The following is a 19,637-nucleotide window of genomic DNA, read 5'->3' as shown; positions in this document are numbered from 1 at the left end:
AGAGAGTCTCTGAGAGTCACTCACTGATGAATTTGTTTTGCATAGCCTCCAGTAGGGCCTGGTGTGCGTTTTCAGCCTGCATGGCAGTAGAGCACTCTCTGGCCAACATGGTGCGAATCAGATGCTCTCCAGAGCCTGCAATAGTACAGACAAGACCCATGTTTAATAATCAGTATTTATTGTTATTTGACCAAAAACAACACATTGCATAATCTGATTTATTTGGCCAAAAGCACTGAGATGTTTCACTGTTTGCGTCACTCTGCTTGTTTTGCATTTATGGCACTTCAGAAAATGTTACTGTCATACTGAATTGCAACTGACGTGTATTTGCATATTAAATGGCAAGAGCTGTTTCTGCATTTGCATATGAAATTAAGATTGATCTTCCACTGTCTCTACTGTCACTTTTGATCAATTTAATGCATTGCTGAATAAAAGTATTAATTTCTTTAAAAAAAAAAAAAAAAAGTCTTACTAACTCCAAACCTTTCAATGGTATTGTATAAATTTAAATGGCATATATAGTAAATAGATTTGTCAGACTGATGAAAAACAGGTTGAGTTTATGAATCATCTTGAAATCTATATCTATATCTATCTATCTATAATCTATCTATCTATCTATCTATATCTATATATCTATATATCTATCTATATATCTATATATCGATCTATATATCGATCTATATATATCTATATCTATCTATCCTGCATCAAATCCAACGGTTTGACAGGTGAGGTGTCCCCACAGGAGCCAAGTTAAAAGAATGTATAAAAACAGTTAATCTCACTGTCAAAACACTAAAGGTTGTCACAGTCATTTGCCTTTCAAAGGCCAATGTGTACAGCATCCAGTTTTCAAAAGGGAGGGAGTGTAAAGAAATGCCTTGAACACAAACGTCTGGCAACCGCACAAGCCTAAGAAACCATAAAGCCTTAAGAAAATAGCCGTGTTGTTTCTGTAAACACAAACGCGGTCTCATAAAATATCAGGTAACTACAACAAAACTATGTGCGGGGTTTGTTGCCATGACAATTAGATGCTAATTTCTTTTCTGTTCTTCTTTTTTTGTTGTTTTAACAAAAGAACGAACAAACGACTGGGCTCCACCGTTGGCTCACTATTTTCAAGTTACCGTAAACCCTCGTGTTCTCTCTGGAGAAATGGACGTTACTGGCAACAATACCACAAGTTAACAGTTAATTTAACAAGCAAACAGCGCCATGATAGTGCAAACTCAATTTCCAGTGGAAAGTAAATAAAACACAACAAACCAGAGATGGCATGAAACGGGCAAACGTAGCGAAAGGGATCAACACCGACTCGCCTTTCGCCCTCAGCAAAACCGCAGTGAGCGCTGCAGAGACTAACAGGGTTGACCTGAGAGAAAGTGAGCTCTTTGTGTCAGTTTGAAGCCAGAATGATTGTTTTTCTCCTCCTTTTGATAGGAACGCCTTTTAAGTTGGGAAATGAAAAGCAGGTGCACCGCTGGAGCGCACACTCGAACGGCCTGTCCTCACCACCATGCGTTTTCAATTTTGAGGAGGATGAAAGAGAAATGCATGCTGAAATGGCCATGGGGGGAGAAGGTGATAAAATGTGTGATTCTGCTTTTGTTTTTGGAATGGCGGATGATCAAAAACAAAAGAGGCACAAAACACAATGTGAGTTTCGTGCCTCTTGCACGAGTTTGTGTGATTATAAAGTAAAAATGTCAACAGGGAGCACACATGTAAAACAGCACTCGTAATATTTCAGACCTGCTGAATCGAGCAATAGTGTGTATCTCACGAAACCTATCAAGAACATGTGTGTAATATTTCCCATCAAAATCAAAAAACTATTTGAAAAATTGGATAACTGCCATTAAGATTAATGTTAAATACCAAAAAAAGTGCTTTAGTCCTAAAAATAAATGCTATTCAAAATAAAAATTACTAATATTTTTATATATAGTTATTTTATATATATATATATATATATATATATATATATATATATATATATATATATATATATATAGTTATTTTACGTTTTTGTTTTGTTGATGAAACCCAAAGCCAAAAAAAAAGACAATTACAATTAGGTAGCAAAAGACTGAGCAAAGCCTTAAAAAGTATGTGACCAACATCACTGCCAACTTTTTTTCTTTTAACCAGAGGAAGTCATACATGCTGCACCCCTGTGCAACATGCCAAGCTTGAATGAATCCCAGTCTCTCTTCAATGGGCCAGGTGTGTGTTCACTACAGGGCTCAGGCCAGGCCAAAGGTGCTTTCACACAAGGGTGCCGCAGGACAAAGGATGAAGGAAAAGAAAAGAAATATGGCCTTCATCAAAGTGTAACACTCTTTGGAAGTTGTGTAAGTGATTATGGCACGGGGAAGCATATTAACAGAGGCTACAGTTTGACAATTCAAAGCCAAGCAGAGCTTTTTTACAAGGTGTCTGGTTGTTAAAAGCAACGTCGTTCCTTGTGAAATATTATAATAAAGTTACAGGTGCAGTTATGCTGAAAAAGTTATTGTACCATGTCGTGGTGGTTAACAAAGTGCAAATTTACCGCACAGAATAGGGGAGATGGAATAAATTAAATGTTTAATACATGTAACTTTAAAGTAATGCACTCACCATGGCCATATCAGGTATGTGCACATATAATTCAATCCCTTACTGCCCCATCAAAATAAGAGACAGCTATGGTATAATACAATTTTACACATAATTATTTAGAATATACATTACTGTTCAAAAGCTTGGGGTCAGAAAGATTGTTTTTACAGAAGCAAGTCTCTTATGTTCACTAAGGCCGAATTAAAAAAAATAGTAAAAACAGTAATGCAAAATATTATTACAATATAAAACAACTTCAATCCATTTTCATATATTTTAAAATGTAATCCTGCCCAATCAGCAAAGAAGCTAAAGCATGTCTGAACAAATATTGCCATTAGTTGCTAAAAGGATATTCATATCCAAAAATCATATACTGTGCACACATCAAAAGAAGTGATGTGTTCTGATGCAACGTATAAACCCAAACACAGATTTCATTTTTACTTTAAAGGGATACTCCACCCCAAAATGAAAATTTTGTCATTAATCACTTACCCCCATGTCGTTCCAAACCAGCTAAAGCTTCATTCGTCCTCAGAACACAATTTAAGATATTTTGGATGAAAACCGGGAGGTTTGTCTCCCGGTTTTCATCCAAAATATCTTATGCATTTCATTTTGGGGTGGAGTATCCCTTTAATCTTGTCCTGAAGAGAATACCTCCTATATTATTTATTCAAACACAATCGTCTCATCCTCTTCCATGTCTAGCCATGAACAAAATCTGTCTTATATCATGATTGCTTTAAGAAATCCAGACATGCACTATGGGCACAATGGACATGCGTGCTTGCATGTGTTGTATGGAGATGTGAATCATGTCTGTGGCCTATTGACTTTTGAAAATCTTGTTTTATTCATGTGACAGAAAGCATTAGTTTAAAACATGAAGAGCACGGCCTTGGGCCCCGCTCACGGCAGGAATAACAAGTAAAGCAGAAAATCTCCTTTTTTGCTCTTGAAATATGTCCCTACTAAGCAACTGGCTAATGGCATTAAGATATTGGAGGAAAGGATTGACATCTACATTAGGGCCAAAGGAAGGAGGTAAATTTCAAAAGTTTAAAGCTACAAATGAGATATTTTCATCAGGACTGAATTTGTGCACAAATTTCTTAAACAATGACCCATTAATGGCTGACTGAACCTGTGCAAAACCTGTCAAAAAGCAGTAAATGTACAGTAATGTCACACTAATATGACTCCGGTGTTTTTGATACCTGAGGTACTCACAGCTGTAGAGTAAAGGCTGACGTCACGGGCGTTTTCAGCCCAGCAGCCACAACCATAGTGAGCAGCCTGAGACACAGAAAAATGTTGAATAAGAGTATCTCTGCTGCAGCAAATAAAAAACATTTATGATTATGCATCTAACCCATTTATAAAGCACTTATTACATAGTTTACTGGCTAACACTTTATTTAAGGTCCAATTCTCACCATTTACTAGTTGATTTATTAGCATGCATATTACTAGAATATTGGCTGTTTACTTAGTACTTAAAAAGCACATATTAATGCCTTATCCTGCACATTACCAGATTTTAGATCCCGTAATCCTACCCCATCCTTAACCTTAATTATTTTACGAACTATTAATAAGCAGCAAATTAGGAGTTTGTTCAGGGAAAACTTTTAGTTAAGAGTGAATATGTGTTCCCTATTCTAAAGTGTTCTAAAGCGTTTAAAAGTCTGGGGTAAGATTTTTTTTTTTTAAGAAATCAATACTTTTATCCAGCAAAGATGCACTAAATTAATCAAAGGTTGCAGTAAAGATTTGTACATGGTTACAAAAACTATTTAAAATAAATGCAGTTCTTTTGAACTTTCTATTCCTCAAAGAATCCTTAAAAAAAAAAAAAAGAGGTATTATTCCACCAAACTATTAAGCAGCACAACTGTTTTTAACACTGATAATAATAAGAAATGTTTCTTGAGCACCCAATCAGCATATCAGAATATAAAAGTTATTTTAAATTGTAATAATATTTTACAATTTCACAGTTTACATTAATAATTATTAGTAATTACTAAGATTTTCACTATATGTTCGATCAAATAAATGCAACCTTGAGCATAAAGATCTCTCAAAAATTTACAAAAAATCTTACAGACCCCAACCTTTGAACAGTAGTGTAATAATCCATTGTTAATTAAAAAATTTGTTGTGCTAAACTTTTTTGCTCAGTGTGAATATGCCTTAAAAGGAACAATCCACTTTTTTTGGAAATAGGCTCATTCTCCAACTCCCCCAGAGTTAATAAGTTGAGTTTTACCGTTTTGGAATCCATTCAGCCGATCTCCGGGTCTGGCGATAGCACTTTTAGCATAGCTTAGCATAGATCATTGAATCCGATTAGACCAGTAGCATCACGTTCAAAAATGACCAAAGAGTTTCGATATTTGTCCTATTTAAAACTTGACTCTTCTGTAGTTATATCGTGTACTAAGACTGGCAGAAAATGAAAAGTTGCGATTTTCTAGGCCGATTTGGCTAGGAACTATACTCTCATTCCGGCGTAATAATCAGGGTACTTTGCTGCCGTACCATGGCCCAGTGATATTACGTAGCGCCTGAAAGTAGTCCCCAGCTATATTATAACCAGGTACCTGGCTGGGGACTACTTTCTGGCGCTGCGTATCACTGCACCTGCTGCGCCATGGCACGGCAGCAAAGTTCCTTGATTATTACACCGGAATGAGAGTATAGTTCTTAATCATATCAGCCTAGGGAAAAAAAATAAATAAATAAAAATCGCAACTTTTCATTTTCCGCCGGTCTTAGTACACGATATAACTGCAGAAGAGTCAAGATTTAAATAGGACAAATATCGAAACTCTTTGGTCATTTTTGAACTCGATGCTACTGGTCTAATCGGATTCAATAATCTATGCTAAGCTATGCTAAAAGTGCTATCTCCAGACCCGGAGATCGGCTGAATGGATTCAGAAACGGTAAAACTCAACTTATTAACTCTGGGGGAGTTGGAGAATGAGCCTATTTCCAAAAAAAGTGGAGTGTTCCTTTAATTATGAAAATCAAAGTATGCTATAATACCAATGAATATTATTAATGGTAATTACAATTATAACATTATAGTAATATTAATAAATATGAATTATTACTAGTAACAGTTTTTTTCCTCAATCACTACATCATCACTGACATGCTTATTTATTTAATGTATAGCATGATTAAATAGAATATGCTCAGACTTAGGAGCAAATCAAAGGTCACCTGTCCCACCCGACCCGGGTGTTTCATGGCCAGGCCTCCGCTGGAAACCGCAGCCGCCACATTCCCTTCCCGATCCACCACGACCGCACCAACCGTGTCCAGACGGGCCGAGTTATTCTCCTCACCTTCCACCATGATGTCTCCTACTGGCTCCAAGCAGCCAAAATCATTCTCCTGAGCACAAAATAGCCATTCGATTAGAATTTCCTATCGCGCACATAGAAATTAACCAGCACTTTTCTGCAGTCTAACATCCTGAGATCATTTATACAGTGAAATCAAAAATAAATGTAAGTGTCAATGTATCTTCATGCTAAACCGTGGGCCAAAAAATAGGAACAAAGAGGCTGTGGTTACTGGCAACAGCAAAAAAGGCACATTTCCCAAGCCCAGAATAATACTAGACTGAAACACATTGAACATTGCTTTTTCTTGTCTATGAAGTTGGCTTTTAGACCCAGCTGGCTACCATAACCAAACTTGAACTTTCTGACAAACCTGTGAACTGTAATACATGTCGCTATCTAACTTGAGCAAATAAAGTCCAATTACATATCAGCATCTGAAAAATGATCCTTGTGCTCTCATTTATAATGAGTAAAGTGGTCATTTTTAAAGGACTGTTTTCATTTGCTGATTGCTGTGTACTTTGGAAAGAGCGTTGATGTGGACTGAAAGACTCGTAGAACTGTTTGACAAATTGGCCGTTCTTGAGAAACTGCGGAAGGGGACAGGATGACTTATAATTTATTATTCCATCTTCTCATGAACAGCGTGTCATTACTGGGCTGATTATTATGTGCAACAACTTTCTAAAACATGAGAGAACAGACAAAAACAGAACGTTATTATTATTGATCTCACCATCAGCAATAAATCTGACAAAATCAACTCCAGTACAACATCTGCTCACAGACCTTTCCAAAGGGGAGCATCAATTTTCCTCTCTTTTATGGGTAGCTGTTTATATAACCTTTATGTCTTAAAAAATGATTCTGCTTTGTCTCTATTTTGATGCGTCATGAAAGCAAGTTGGTAAAAATCTTCAACTGGCTCGAGAGAAGTTGAAATGTTTCCACCTTTGTCATTTTTTTCTGTAAAACAAAAAAAAATAAACGATCAGACTATCCATACTTTTGGACCAATGAATTCCCAGTTGCTCACAATTACTGGATTTTTTATCTCCATTTCATAAAGACATTTCAGGCAGATTTTCATGTCATGCCATTATTTAAAATCATTTTTAACAATACTAAGTATTGACAGTAGATATTAAGACTTAAGGCACTAAATTCCATGACATTTCCAAGTCTGAAAACATGGGCGGCACTAGGGCTGGGTTTCCGGGGCATTTGCCCTGAATAGATTTAGTTAACCCCCAAATGTTTTTTAAGCACCTTGCCTTTCACCCCAAGTTTATGCCTGGCCATTTGTGGTTTTTGCAAAACTATTCTAAGACATAAACCTTGCCATGAACCTTGCAAACTTCTGCAAATCCAGTAATTACTTTTCTTCTCAAAAGCTCTCATCGTGTGAACTTCTATAAATCTAAACAACGCTCAAGAACTCCAGGCAAGACATAAAACACAAAATTCTAAGATTCCCTAATATTCCCAAGTTTCCCAAAACTGTGGGAAAACCTTCAATGCTAAAGTTATGTTTCTACAAAGCACGAGTGCACCCACCCACATAACAGAAATTACATCTTAGTTCTGCAAAGCACTTTAAATGCGTTAAAAATGAGTGAGAACCCATAGACCCCAGGCAATCCATGCGATACAAATGCATTTCATCCCCAGTAAAACAATAAATATGGCACTTATAAAATCAAACAAACCACAGGCCACTTGAGAGGAGACTGGGGGATGTGTTGTTATCTTAATGACCATTTAATGCATAGCTCTGGAGAAAAGTCTTTACTGAACTGAACTGAAAGAAGAAAGACCATGTGGCATCACAGAGGCACAGATCATTCATGCAGACAGAGCCAACAGCAATCACTTACTTCAAACCGATGCTATCTTTAAAACAAACCGTACAAGGTTCGATCACCGAACATGAATACCGCATACACCAAACCAAGTTAGACCTCGACTTATTTGTCTTTCCTGTCGAATAACATTTTCGCCCACATTTTCAGACACTGTAATTTGCAACTAATGACCCTAGAGTGACCCACGTTTCGCTTTCTCATCGGGACCACACAAGCGTCACATCATGGACGGATCTGCACTGGAACACATTTTCCCTCAACACCTGCATTCCATGTGTACCTGTCAAATTGCTTCCTTGAAATTTTACCAAAAAAGTAGGAGAGATGCTAACATGTTCAAGCACATTACAGGAAATAATTCGGTGAAATAACTTCAAGATGTGGGCGCAGGAGATCGGGCGGCAGGGTGGAGGTGGTGCTGAAGCACCATGGTCTCAACTCAAGTCACATCGATGATTGTCTTAAAACTCCTGTGAGGCCGCAATCACCAAAACCTCTTCTTTAAAATAAGATATTAATGGTCCATGCAGGGTTATTATACTTAAAGTTCACTCAAAAATTAAATTTTCGAATCATTACAGCTTTTTATTTTATTGATGACTGTAGTGTTAATATTTTAATTAAAGGCCTATAATTCATTGTATAACAGACCTGTTTTAAAAGACCTTTTTTAAAAATATTTTAAATCGAGGAGTAAATAGCCTAATCTTTTATTATCCTCACAGCGCGTCAGTTATGTGGTAATTATTACAGGGCAAATTAATTGTAATTTTAATTTAATAATAAAAGTAACTTCATAATAATAATAATAGGCCTAATAAAAATAAGAATGTAACAGGCCATCATTAATTGGAAATGCCAAATCCTCTTAATATTGCCAATAATTTGTGTTTTTGACAATATCTCTAGCTATTGTCTTTCGATGCACCCCTGCAAGGGGAGTTTATCACAGGGCAGACAGCACGTTGCCTGTTACGTCATTTGGGCTGTCTTGTTAAGCGCAGTGGCACAGAGAACATTATATTTCACACACTGTAAGCCCTTTTATTTTCCAAATGTAATGGGATTAGTCCAACGAATCGTTCGGTTTGTAATGAGTACCGAAACAAAAGCCTCGTACCGAACGGTTCAATACAAATACGTGTATCGTTACACCCCTAATATATTAATATATATATATATATATATATATACATACACACACACATACAGTGGGTACGGAAAGTATTCAGACCCCCTTAAATATTTCACTCTTTATTATATTGCAGCCATTTGCTAAAATCATTTAAGTTCTTTTTTTTTTTTTCTCATTAATGTACACACAGCACCCCATATTGACAGAAAAACACAGAATTGTTGACATTTTTGCAGATTTATTAAAAAAGAAAAACTGAAATATCACATGGTCCTAAGTATTCAGACCCTTTGCTCAGTATTTAGTAGAAGCACCCTTTTGATCTAATACAGCCATGAGTCTTTTTGGGAAAGATGCAACAAGTTTTTCACACCTGGATTTGGGGATCCTCTGCCATTCCTCCTTGCAGATCCTCTCCAGTTCTGTCAGGTTGGATGGTTAACGTTGGTGGACAGCCATTTTTAGGTCTCTCCAGAGATGCTCAATTGGGTTTAAGTCAGGGCTCTGGCTGGGCCATTCAAGAACAGTCACGGAGTTGTTGTGAAGCCACTCCTTCGTTATTTTAGCTGTGCGCTTAGGGTCATTGTCTTGTTGGAAGGTAAACCTTCAGCCCAGTCTGAGGTCCTGAGCACTCTGGAGAAGGTTTTCATCCAGGATATCCCTGTACTTGGCCGCATTCGTCTTTCCCTCGATTGCAACCAGTCGTCCTGTCCCTGCAGCTGAAAAACACCCCCACAGCATGATGCTGCCACCACCATGCTTCACTGTTGGGACTGTATTGGACAGGTGATGAGCAGTGCCTGGTTTTCTCCACACATACCGCTTAGAATTAAGGCCAAAAAGTTCCATCTTGGTCTCATCAGACCAGAGAATCTTATTCAGGTGGTTTTTTTAGCAAACTCCATGCGGGCTTTCATGTGTCTTGCACTGAGGAGAGGCTTCCGTCGGGCCACTCTGCCATAAAGCCCTGACTGATGGAGGGCTGCAGTGATGGTTGACTTTCTACAACTTTCTCCCATCTCCCGACTGCATCTCTGGAGCTCAGCCACAGTGATCTTTGGGTTCTTCTTTACCTCTCTCACCAAGGCTCTTCTCCCCCGATAGCTCAGTTTGGCCGGACGGCCAGCTCTAGGAAGGGTTCTGGTCGTCCCAAACATCTTCCATTTAAGGATTATGGAGGCCACTGTGCTCTTAGGAACCTTTAGTGAAGCAGAATTTTTTTGTAACCTTGGCCAGATCTGTGCCTTGCCACAATTCTGTCTCTGAGCTCTTCAGGCAGTTCCTTTGACCTCATGATTCTCATTTGCTCTGACATGCACTGTGAGCTGTAAGGTCTTATATAGACAGGTGTGTGGCTTTCCTAATCAAGTCCAATCAGTATAATCAAACACAGCTGGACTCAAATGAAGGTGTAGAACCATCTCAAGGATGATCAGAAGAAATGGACAGCACCTGAGTTAAATATATGAGTGTCACAGCAAAGGGTCTGAATACTTAGGACCATGTGATATTTCAGTTTTTCTTTTTTAATAAATCTGCAAAAATGTCAACAATTCTGTGTTTTTCTGTCAATATAGGGTGCTGTGTGTACATTGAGGGAAAAAAAATGAACAAATGATTTTAGCAAATGGCTGCAATATAACAAAGAGTGAAAAATTTAAGGGGGTCTGAATACTTTCTGTACCCACTGTGTGTGTGTGAGATAGATATATATATATACAGTGAGGAAAATAAGTATTTGAACACCCTGCTATTTTGCAAGTTCTCCCACTTAGAAATCATGGAGGGGTCTGAAATTGTCATCGTAGGTGCATGTCCACTGTGAGAGACATAATCTAAAAAAAAAAATCCAGAAATCACAATGTATGATTTTTTAACTATTTATTTGTATGATACAGCTGCAAATAAGTATTTGAACACCTGAGAAAATCAATGTTAATATTCGGTACAGTAGCCTTTGTTTGCAATTACAGAGGTCAAACATTTCCTGTAGTTTTTCACCAGGTTTGCACACACTGCAGGAGGGATTTTAGCCCACCTCCACACAGATCTTCTCTAGATCAGTCAGGTTTCTGGCCTGTCGCTGAGAAACACGGAGTTTGAGCTCCTCCAAAGATTCTCTATTGGGTTTAGGTCTGGAGACTGGCTAGGCCACGCCAGAACCTTGATATGCTTCTTACAGAGCCACTCCTTGGTTATCCTGGCTGTGTGCTTGGTCATTGTCATGTTGGAAGACCCAGCCTCGACCCATCTTCAATGCTCTAACTGAGGGAAGGAGGTTGTTCCCCAAAATCTCGCAATACATGGCCCCGGTCATCCTCTCCTTAATACAGTGCAGTCGCCCTGTCCCATGTGCAGAAAAACACCCCAAAGCATGATGCTACCACCCCATGCTTCACAGTAGGGATGGTGTTCTTGGATGGTACTCATCATTCTTCTTCCTCCAAACACGTTTAGTGGAATTATGACCAAAAAGTTCTATTTTAATTGGTCTCATCTGACCACATGACTTTCTCCCATGACTCCTCTGGATCATCCAAATGGTCATTGGCAAACTTAAGTCGGGCCTGGACATGTGCTGGTTTAAGCAGGGGAACCTTCCGTGCCATGCATGATTTCAAACCATGACGTCTTAGTGTATTACCAACAGTAACCTTGGAAACGGTGGTCCCAGCTCTTTTCAGGTCATTGATCAGCTCCTCCCGTGTAGTTCTGGGCTGATTTCTCAACTTTCTTAGGATCATTGAGACCCCACGAGGTGAGATCTTGCATGGAGCCCCAGTCCGAGGGAGATTGACAGTCATGTTTAGCTTCTTCCATTTTCTAATGATTGCTCCAACAGTGGACCTTTTTCACCAAGCTGCTTGGCAATTTCCCGTAGCCCTTTCCAGCCTTGTGGAGGTGTACAATTTTGTCTCTAGTGTCTTTGGACAGCTCTTTGGTCTTGGCCATGTTAGTAGTTGGATTCTTACTGATTGTATGGGGTGGACAGGTGTCTTTATGCAGCTAACGACCTCAAACAGGTGCATCTAATTTAGGATAATAAATGGAGTGGAGGTGGACATTTTAAAGGCAGACAAACAGGTCTTTGAGGGTCAGAATTCTAGCTGATAGACAGGTGTTCAAATACTTATTTGCAGCTGTATCATACAAATAAATAGTTAAAAATCATACATTGTGATTTCTGGATTTTTTTTAGATTATGTCTCTCACAGTGGACATGCACCTACGATGACAATTTCAGACCCTCCATGATTTCTAAGTGGGAGAACTTGCAAAATAGCAGGGTGTTCAAATACTTATTTTCCTCACTGTATATATATATATATATATATATATATATATATATATATATATATATATATATATATATATATATATATATATATATATGTTTTCTGACCCCGAGACTCAACTATTTTCTGCAATTCTCCAGTTGGGGTCCTTAAGAGTCTTTAGTCACTCAAACTCTCCTTCTCATCGTGCATTAGGACGATATAGACACACGTCGTCTTCCAGGCAGTTTCGTAACATTTTATGTTGATTGGAAATTCTTAATTATTGCCCTGATGGTGGAAATGGGAATTTTTACTGCTCTAGCTCTTTTCTTAAAGCCACTTCACCATTTTGTGAAGCTCAATTATCTTTTGCTGCTCATCAGAAATATATTCTTTGGTTTTTCTCATTGTGATGGATGATTAAGGGAATTTGGGCTTTGTTTTCCCTCCCAATTATATTTCTGTGAAACAGGAAGCCATGACTGGATAATTTCATGTTCATAATCACCCTGGAGTGCTCAAAATTGTGAATATGAATGGGAATGTACTTCAGAGATATTTTACTCTATTATAATTTCTAGGGGTGCCAATAATTGTGTCCAACGTGTATTTGAGAAAAACATTTATTTCCTAATGATATTTCCCCCCCATTTAAAATTCTTATTATCCAATGAAAGGTTAGATTTTTGTGAATTTTTTTAAATAAAAGATCAAAAGGATTAACCATACAGATTAATTTTCACAGCCTTCTTTGATCATATTTACCAAGGGTGCCGATATTTTTGGCCATGGCTGTATATTATGTAAACAAAAACTTTTATTTTGGATGCAATTGATCGCGATTAATCGTTTGATAGCACTATGTTTATACATTAAATATATTTATATACGATATAAATTATATGAATATAAATATATACATTTAAATATTTTCAAAATATATGCTGTATGTGTGTGTGTATTTATATATACAAAATAAATATACACAATACACACATATGTAAATGAAAACTTTTATTTTGGATGCGATTAATCGTTTGACAGTACAAATATTATATATATATATATAAATAAATATTATTTATATATATATTAGTTGAAATAAAATAAACATTAACTGAAGTGAAAAAAAAAATTCAGTAGCTGAATGGAAACATCTCAACTTAATTTAACTCGATGTACTAAAAAAAAAATAAACCTAATATAAAAACGAATTTACAAAAAAAAAATAATAATAAATAATAATAATAATAATAAACTATAAAAACCTACTAAAAATCACAAACACAAAAAATACAAAACTTAAATAAAATAAAAAAAAAAAAAAAATGTAATTATTCATTTAAAACTGCCCTGAATTAAATGGCTAAAAAGATCTTTTCAAGTTGATAGCTACAAAAGATCGTCAGAGAACTGTCACCCAAGTCAAATTCCTTGTGTGCAGTGCCATGTCAGCAGTGCAGTAAGTATATGTATGTGTGTTTCCTGTGATTGTGAGTAATTGAGGTCTCCACGCCCCCCTTCAAAGTCGTCATTACCCGACGGGTTTCCTCCTCTGGGTATATGTGGTGGTTTTGAATTAGAGGACTGAACAGATGCAGATCCTGTTATCAGTTGAGTAATAATGTCAGAGCAAATGCCTCTGCTGGACTGTGTTTAGACCTAATTAAATGTGTTGAACTGAATGGGAGGGTGGAAACCTATAGATGATGGAGCATTTATAGGAGAAACTCGCATATTTAGTTGTGTTTTTTAATCAGAGAGAACGCCTATGCCAAAATTCAACAGCATGAATTTCAAAGTAATCCCTTTTATTAAAAAACCATCAGAATATTTTGATGGAAAAGTCATGCCGGATAGCCCCGCCCACACTGAAATCTAATTGGTCCTCTCCACATAACTGTATATTAAATATCAAATATGGACAACAGTGACTTAGATTCACTCACATGTCCACACGATTGTCTTTTTCTCTTTGTCTCAATCTGCTCCGCCAGCTCCATCTTCCTCTTGTTCCTCTTGTAGCCTGACAAACTGAACTCTGTTAAGTGTTGAAAAAGGTGTGACAGTCAATAACAGATATTAGTCTACTGCCTATCCAAAAAACTGTGTGTGTGTGCCAGGACCCAATAAATGCTGACAACTGCTTTGCTTCTGTGGCCTTATTGCTTTGATTATTAGTATTATTCTTCATGATAACATAGTGCAGCAAGGGTGTGTGTTTGGCGGGGGAGCCTTTATTCACATAATAAATCAGTCTGTTGGTGGAAATGTGGTTGAAATCCTCAAAGTCTCCCTAAATAATGGGACATGTGTTGGAGTGAGGTCATGGTTTTGGCATCAAATCATTTCCAACACTGACAACACACACGGCATGGAGTCGGCATGGAGCCCTCTATTAAAGTATAGAAGCCATTGTTTACCAAGCGCTGCATTCCACTCCTGTGAAAATCTCTTAATCAAAGAAATGAATCAATGAAATGGGCACAATTAAGTCATTTTGCTTAATTTAATGGAATGCAATTAGAGCTGGTAAAAATAACACTGAGTCAATGACTTAAAAATACTCCAGCAGATGAGATCACATGCCTTCTTGCCAATCATTATTCAATGAAATTATTACGTGCCACTGTCAAGACTTACATCTGAGATAAAAGGCAGTGGTTTCAGTAAAAGCCTTAACATAGAAAGCTTTCAAGCTATTCCTCATCTAGTATGTTTCAATAAAACCTGTGTTAAAGGACAATAAGAACTAGATTTTCATTCCCTGAAGGAATTACAAGCGCTTGCAATAAATTGCTGCATCAGAGCTACTTTGTCACTGTCACTGAGAATTAGTGGGTGTCTTTTTTTTCAGTCGGCTACACTTAATAAACATGTGGCTAAATGGTTAAATATATAAAAGGAAGACAAATGATCATAATTCAGTATGCAAACTAGTGTTTGAAATAAGACAAATCACATTTCAGCATTCACATTACATCATTGCCGCCAGTAACAATTTATATGCTGAACAATTACAACAATGATAGACTTAATAAACTATAATCTTATACTTTCAAGTATAAAATGAACACAAAACCAAAACAGATAGACACACATAATGCTATAATGTAGGCTTAATAAAATGCAGAATTGTGATGCATTACATTAAGTAATTCAATTACATAAAGACAGTTTAACTTCAGCTGCTTACAGTAACAGAGGAAGCATAAATAACAATCAGTGTCAAAGTGTTGTGTAACAGGTTGAAACTCCACCTCAGACCTCATTACAATATATGAGAGAATAAACCACAAGCTCTTCTATTAAAGGAACCTGGACTGACTGAAGAGCATCTTGCTGCCCACACAAGACCTTTCATTTCACTTTAAAACTGCCACTAATGTGCTTCTTAAAAGAGAAATTTACTAAAAATGTATGAGTCTTGTAATAATCTCCTGTTTCCCTAATAATGTGAAATGATGGGATTTCTTTTAACAATATGCAATATCCAAAGATGTGTCCTGATTTTTATTAATGCACATAAATCTAATTAAAAAAAAAAAAAAAAAAATGCTGCAGTCAAGCACACAGCAGCAGCTGAAAGAGGATTCTGGGTGGTCTGATACTCACTGGTGGTCATCTTCTCTGTAGGGCATGCTGGGATACCATGGCTGATGGCCCACTGTTCTGCTCCTTTGCCCACTAAAAAACTGACAAAGTAAAGATGTGATTTATTTGGAAGAACAACTTCATCATAGTTCAAAGCTTTGTATTTTCTTTATTGTTTCCTGCCTTAATTTTGAACAGTATACAGGTGCTGGTCATATAATTAGAATATCATCAAAAAGTTGATTTATTTCACTAATTCCATTCAAAAAGTGAAACTTGTGTATTATATTCATTCATTACACACAGACTCAATATATTTCAAATGTTTATTTCTTTTAATTTTGATGATTAGAGCTTACAGCTCATGAAAGTCAAAAATCAGTATCTCAAAATATTAGAATATTACTTAAGACCAATACGCAATGCGGCGTGGCATGGAGTCGATCAGTCTGTGGCACTGCTGAGGTGGTATGGAAGCCCAGGTTGCTCTGATAGTGGCCTTCAGCTCATCTGCATTGTTGGGTCTGGTGTCTCTCATCTTCCTCTTGACAATACCCCACAGATTCTCTATGGGGTTAAGGTGAGGCGAGTTTGCTGGCCAATCAAGCACAGTAACACTATGGTCATTGAACCAGCTTTTGGTACCTTTGGCAGTGTGGGCAGGTGCCAAGTCCTGCTGGAAAATGAAATCAGCATCTCCATAAAGCTTGTCAACAGAAGGAAGCATGAAGTGCTCTAAAATTTCCTGGTAGATGGCTGCGTTGACTGTGGACTTCAGAAAACACAGTGGACCAACACCAGCAGATGACATGGCAGCCCAAATCATCACAGACTGTGGAAACTTCACACTGGACTTCAAGCAACATGGATTCTGTGCCTCTCCACTCTTCCTCCAGACTCCAGACCTTGATTTCCAAATGAAGTGTAAAATTTACTTTCATCTGAAAAGAGGACTTTGGACCACTGAGCAACAGTCCGGTTCTTTTTCTCCACAGCCCAGGTAAGATGCTTCTGACGTTGTCTCTGGTTCAGAAGTGGCTTGGTAGCCCTTTTCCTGAAGACGTCTGAGCGTGGTGACTCTTGATGCACTGACTCCAGCTTCAGTTCTCTCCTTGTGAAGCTCTCACAAGTGTTTGAATCAGCTTTGCTTGACTGTATTCTCAAGCTCGCCGTCATCCCTGTTGCTTGTGCACCTTTTCCTACCCAAATTCTTCCTTCCAGTCAACTTTGCATTTAATATGCTTTGATACAGCACTCTGTAAACAGCCACACCTTTCAGTTATGACCTTCTGTGACTTACTCTCTTTGTGGAGGGTGTCAATGTTCGTCTTCTGGATCATTGCCAAGTCAGCAGTCTTCCCCATTATTGTGGTTTCAAAGAACAAGAGATACCCAGATTTATACTGTAGGGATGGTCATTTATTCAAACTCAAATGTAAATATTCTAATATTTTGAGATACTGATTTTTGACTTTCATGAGCTGTAAGCTCTAATCATCAAAATTAAAAGAAATAAACATTTGAAATATATCAGTCTGTGTGTAATGAATGAATATAATATACAAGTTTCACTTTTTGAATGGAATTAGTGAAATAAATCAACTTTTTGATGATATTCTAATTATATGACCAGCACCTGTACACATATTGTACGCATTACTTATATAAACAAAATTTCTTTCTTTAAAATAAATTAACACTTTTCAAAAGTGATATTAAAGACTTTTACAGTGTTACAAAATTCTATTTCAAATAAATGCTGTTCTTTTGAACTTTCTATTCATCAAATTACCCTGAAAAAAAAAATACAATCACAGATTCTATAAAAATATTAAGCACTGTTTTCAACCATGCTAATAATTAGAAATTAGCATGTTACAATGATTTCTGAAGGATCATTTGACACTGAAAAATTGTGTAACGGCTGCTAAAGACTCAGCTTTGCCATCCCATGAATAAAATTAGGGCTGCAAAACGATTAATCACGACTAATCCCATTCAAAATAAAAGTTCATGTTATACTATGTGTGTGTAGTGTATATATATATATATATATATATATATATATATATATATATATATATATATATATATATATATATATATATATATATATATATACACACATTTATACTTGTAATACTTATAATTTATCATATATAAATATAAATATTTTATATATAAATCTAACATATTTTGCTTTAAAGTGCCCCTATTATGCCATTTTTGCTAATATTGTTTTATGAGTCTCCTAAAACAGGTTTACATTCATCCACGGTCAAAAAACACTTTAGTTTTCTCAAAAAAATAGATTTAATTTTACCTCATTTCTAAATGATTCGCAAACGACTCGTGTGAGGCAGTTCGAAGAATCAGTGTCTCTAAACACCTTTCCGTGAGCCCTCACTACTGTGATTGGTCAGATAGCACAGTCCTTTGTGATTGGTCTACCGCGTATGGCGCGTGTCGGAAACTAAACGCCCATTGCCATAATGGAATGACAGTGGAGACTTGTCAATACATAGAAAAGATGGTATTGATTGTACCTTACTTATTCGAGCCGGAGTCTGATGATGAAACGGTTGATCGACAAGAGACTGATTTGCAAGCATGACTGGAGCAGGACGTTTCTCAGCGGTAAGCGTCAAGTGTTAACAAGTTTGTGGTAATTATTAGATGTGATAAAACAAATTTACTCTCACAGCATAGGATACAGCATCTTCTCGACATGATGTTAACCACACGTAAATTGTACTGTTTTGTGGGTGGGCAAGTTGTTCGCAAGAATGTGGGCGGACATTATGCAAATTAGTTACTTCTTGATGTACAGCCGTAACAGAATAAGATTCGAATTCCTGACGACTCGTTTAGGCGATTGCAAGCAGAATCTTTTTTTTTTTTTTTTTGATAGATGATAACTATTTATTGTGCACTGTCGGCTTCACAACTTTGCAGATAGTTTGTTCACATACAGCTACATTACAAACTGCATGAAAGGTAATATTCGAAAAGGCATAATAGGGGCACTTTAATATATACAGTGAGGAAAATAAGTATTTGAACACCCTGTTATTTTGCAAGTTCTCCCACTTAGAAATCATGGAGGGGTCTGAAATTGTCATCGTAGGTGCATGTCCACTGTGAGAGACATAATCTAAAAAAAAAAATCCAGAAATCACAATGTATGACTTTTTAACTATTTATTTGTATGATACAGCTGCAATTAAGTATTTGAACACCTGAGAAAATCAATGTTAATATTTGGTACAGTAGCCTTTGTTTGCAATTACAGAGGTCAAACATTTCCTGTAGTTTTTCACCAGGTTTGCACACACTGCAGGAGGGATTTTGGCCCACTCCTCCACACAGATCTTCTCTAGATCAGTCAGGTTTCTGGCCTGTCGCTGAGAAACACGGAGTTTGAGCTCCCTCCAAAGATTCTCTATTGGGTTTAGGTCTGGAGACTGGCTAGGCCACGCCAGAACCTTGATATGCTTCTTACAGAGCCACTCCTTGGTTATCCTGGCTGTGTGCTTCGGGTCATTGTCATGTTGGAAGACCCAGCCTCGACCCATCTTCAATGCTCTAACTGAGGGAAGGAGGTTGTTCCCCAAAATTTCGCAATACATGGCCCCGGTCATCCTCTCCTTAATACAGTGCAGTCGCCCTGTCCCATGTGCAGAAAAACACCCCAAAGCATGATGCTACCACCCCATGCTTCACAGTAGGGATGGTGTTCTTGGGATGGTACTCATCATTCTTCTTCCTTCAAACACGTTTA

The 19,637-nt window shown here is 37.2% G+C and overlaps 1 protein-coding gene across 2 annotated transcripts in view; it reads right to left on the bottom strand.

The window, feature by feature from the left end:
- tasp1 (taspase, threonine aspartase, 1) overlaps window positions 1-19,637 on the bottom strand; it is a 35,205-nt gene that overhangs the window by 8,165 nt on the left and 7,403 nt on the right. Inside the window, exons 7-11 of one of the 2 annotated variants that reach the window (XM_058795079.1) lie at window positions 15,878-15,957; window positions 14,212-14,303; window positions 5,857-6,030; window positions 3,840-3,918; window positions 25-135 (exon numbers count right to left, since the gene is read on the bottom strand). In XM_058795079.1, the coding sequence (XP_058651062.1) occupies window positions 25-135; window positions 3,840-3,918; window positions 5,857-6,030; window positions 14,212-14,303; window positions 15,878-15,957 (536 nt within the window). The remainder of the gene's footprint in view (window positions 1-24; window positions 136-3,839; window positions 3,919-5,856; window positions 6,031-14,211; window positions 14,304-15,877; window positions 15,958-19,637) is intronic. The other variant, XM_058795080.1, reaches the window with a different exon arrangement.

The sequence above is a fragment of the Onychostoma macrolepis genome, chromosome 13, assembly GCF_012432095.1.
Source record: "Onychostoma macrolepis isolate SWU-2019 chromosome 13, ASM1243209v1, whole genome shotgun sequence".
In the NCBI taxonomy this organism is placed as follows: domain Eukaryota; kingdom Metazoa; phylum Chordata; class Actinopteri; order Cypriniformes; family Cyprinidae; genus Onychostoma; species Onychostoma macrolepis.
Note: the sequence above shows the minus strand (reverse complement) of the source record. Positions and strands in the feature narration are given on the sequence as shown.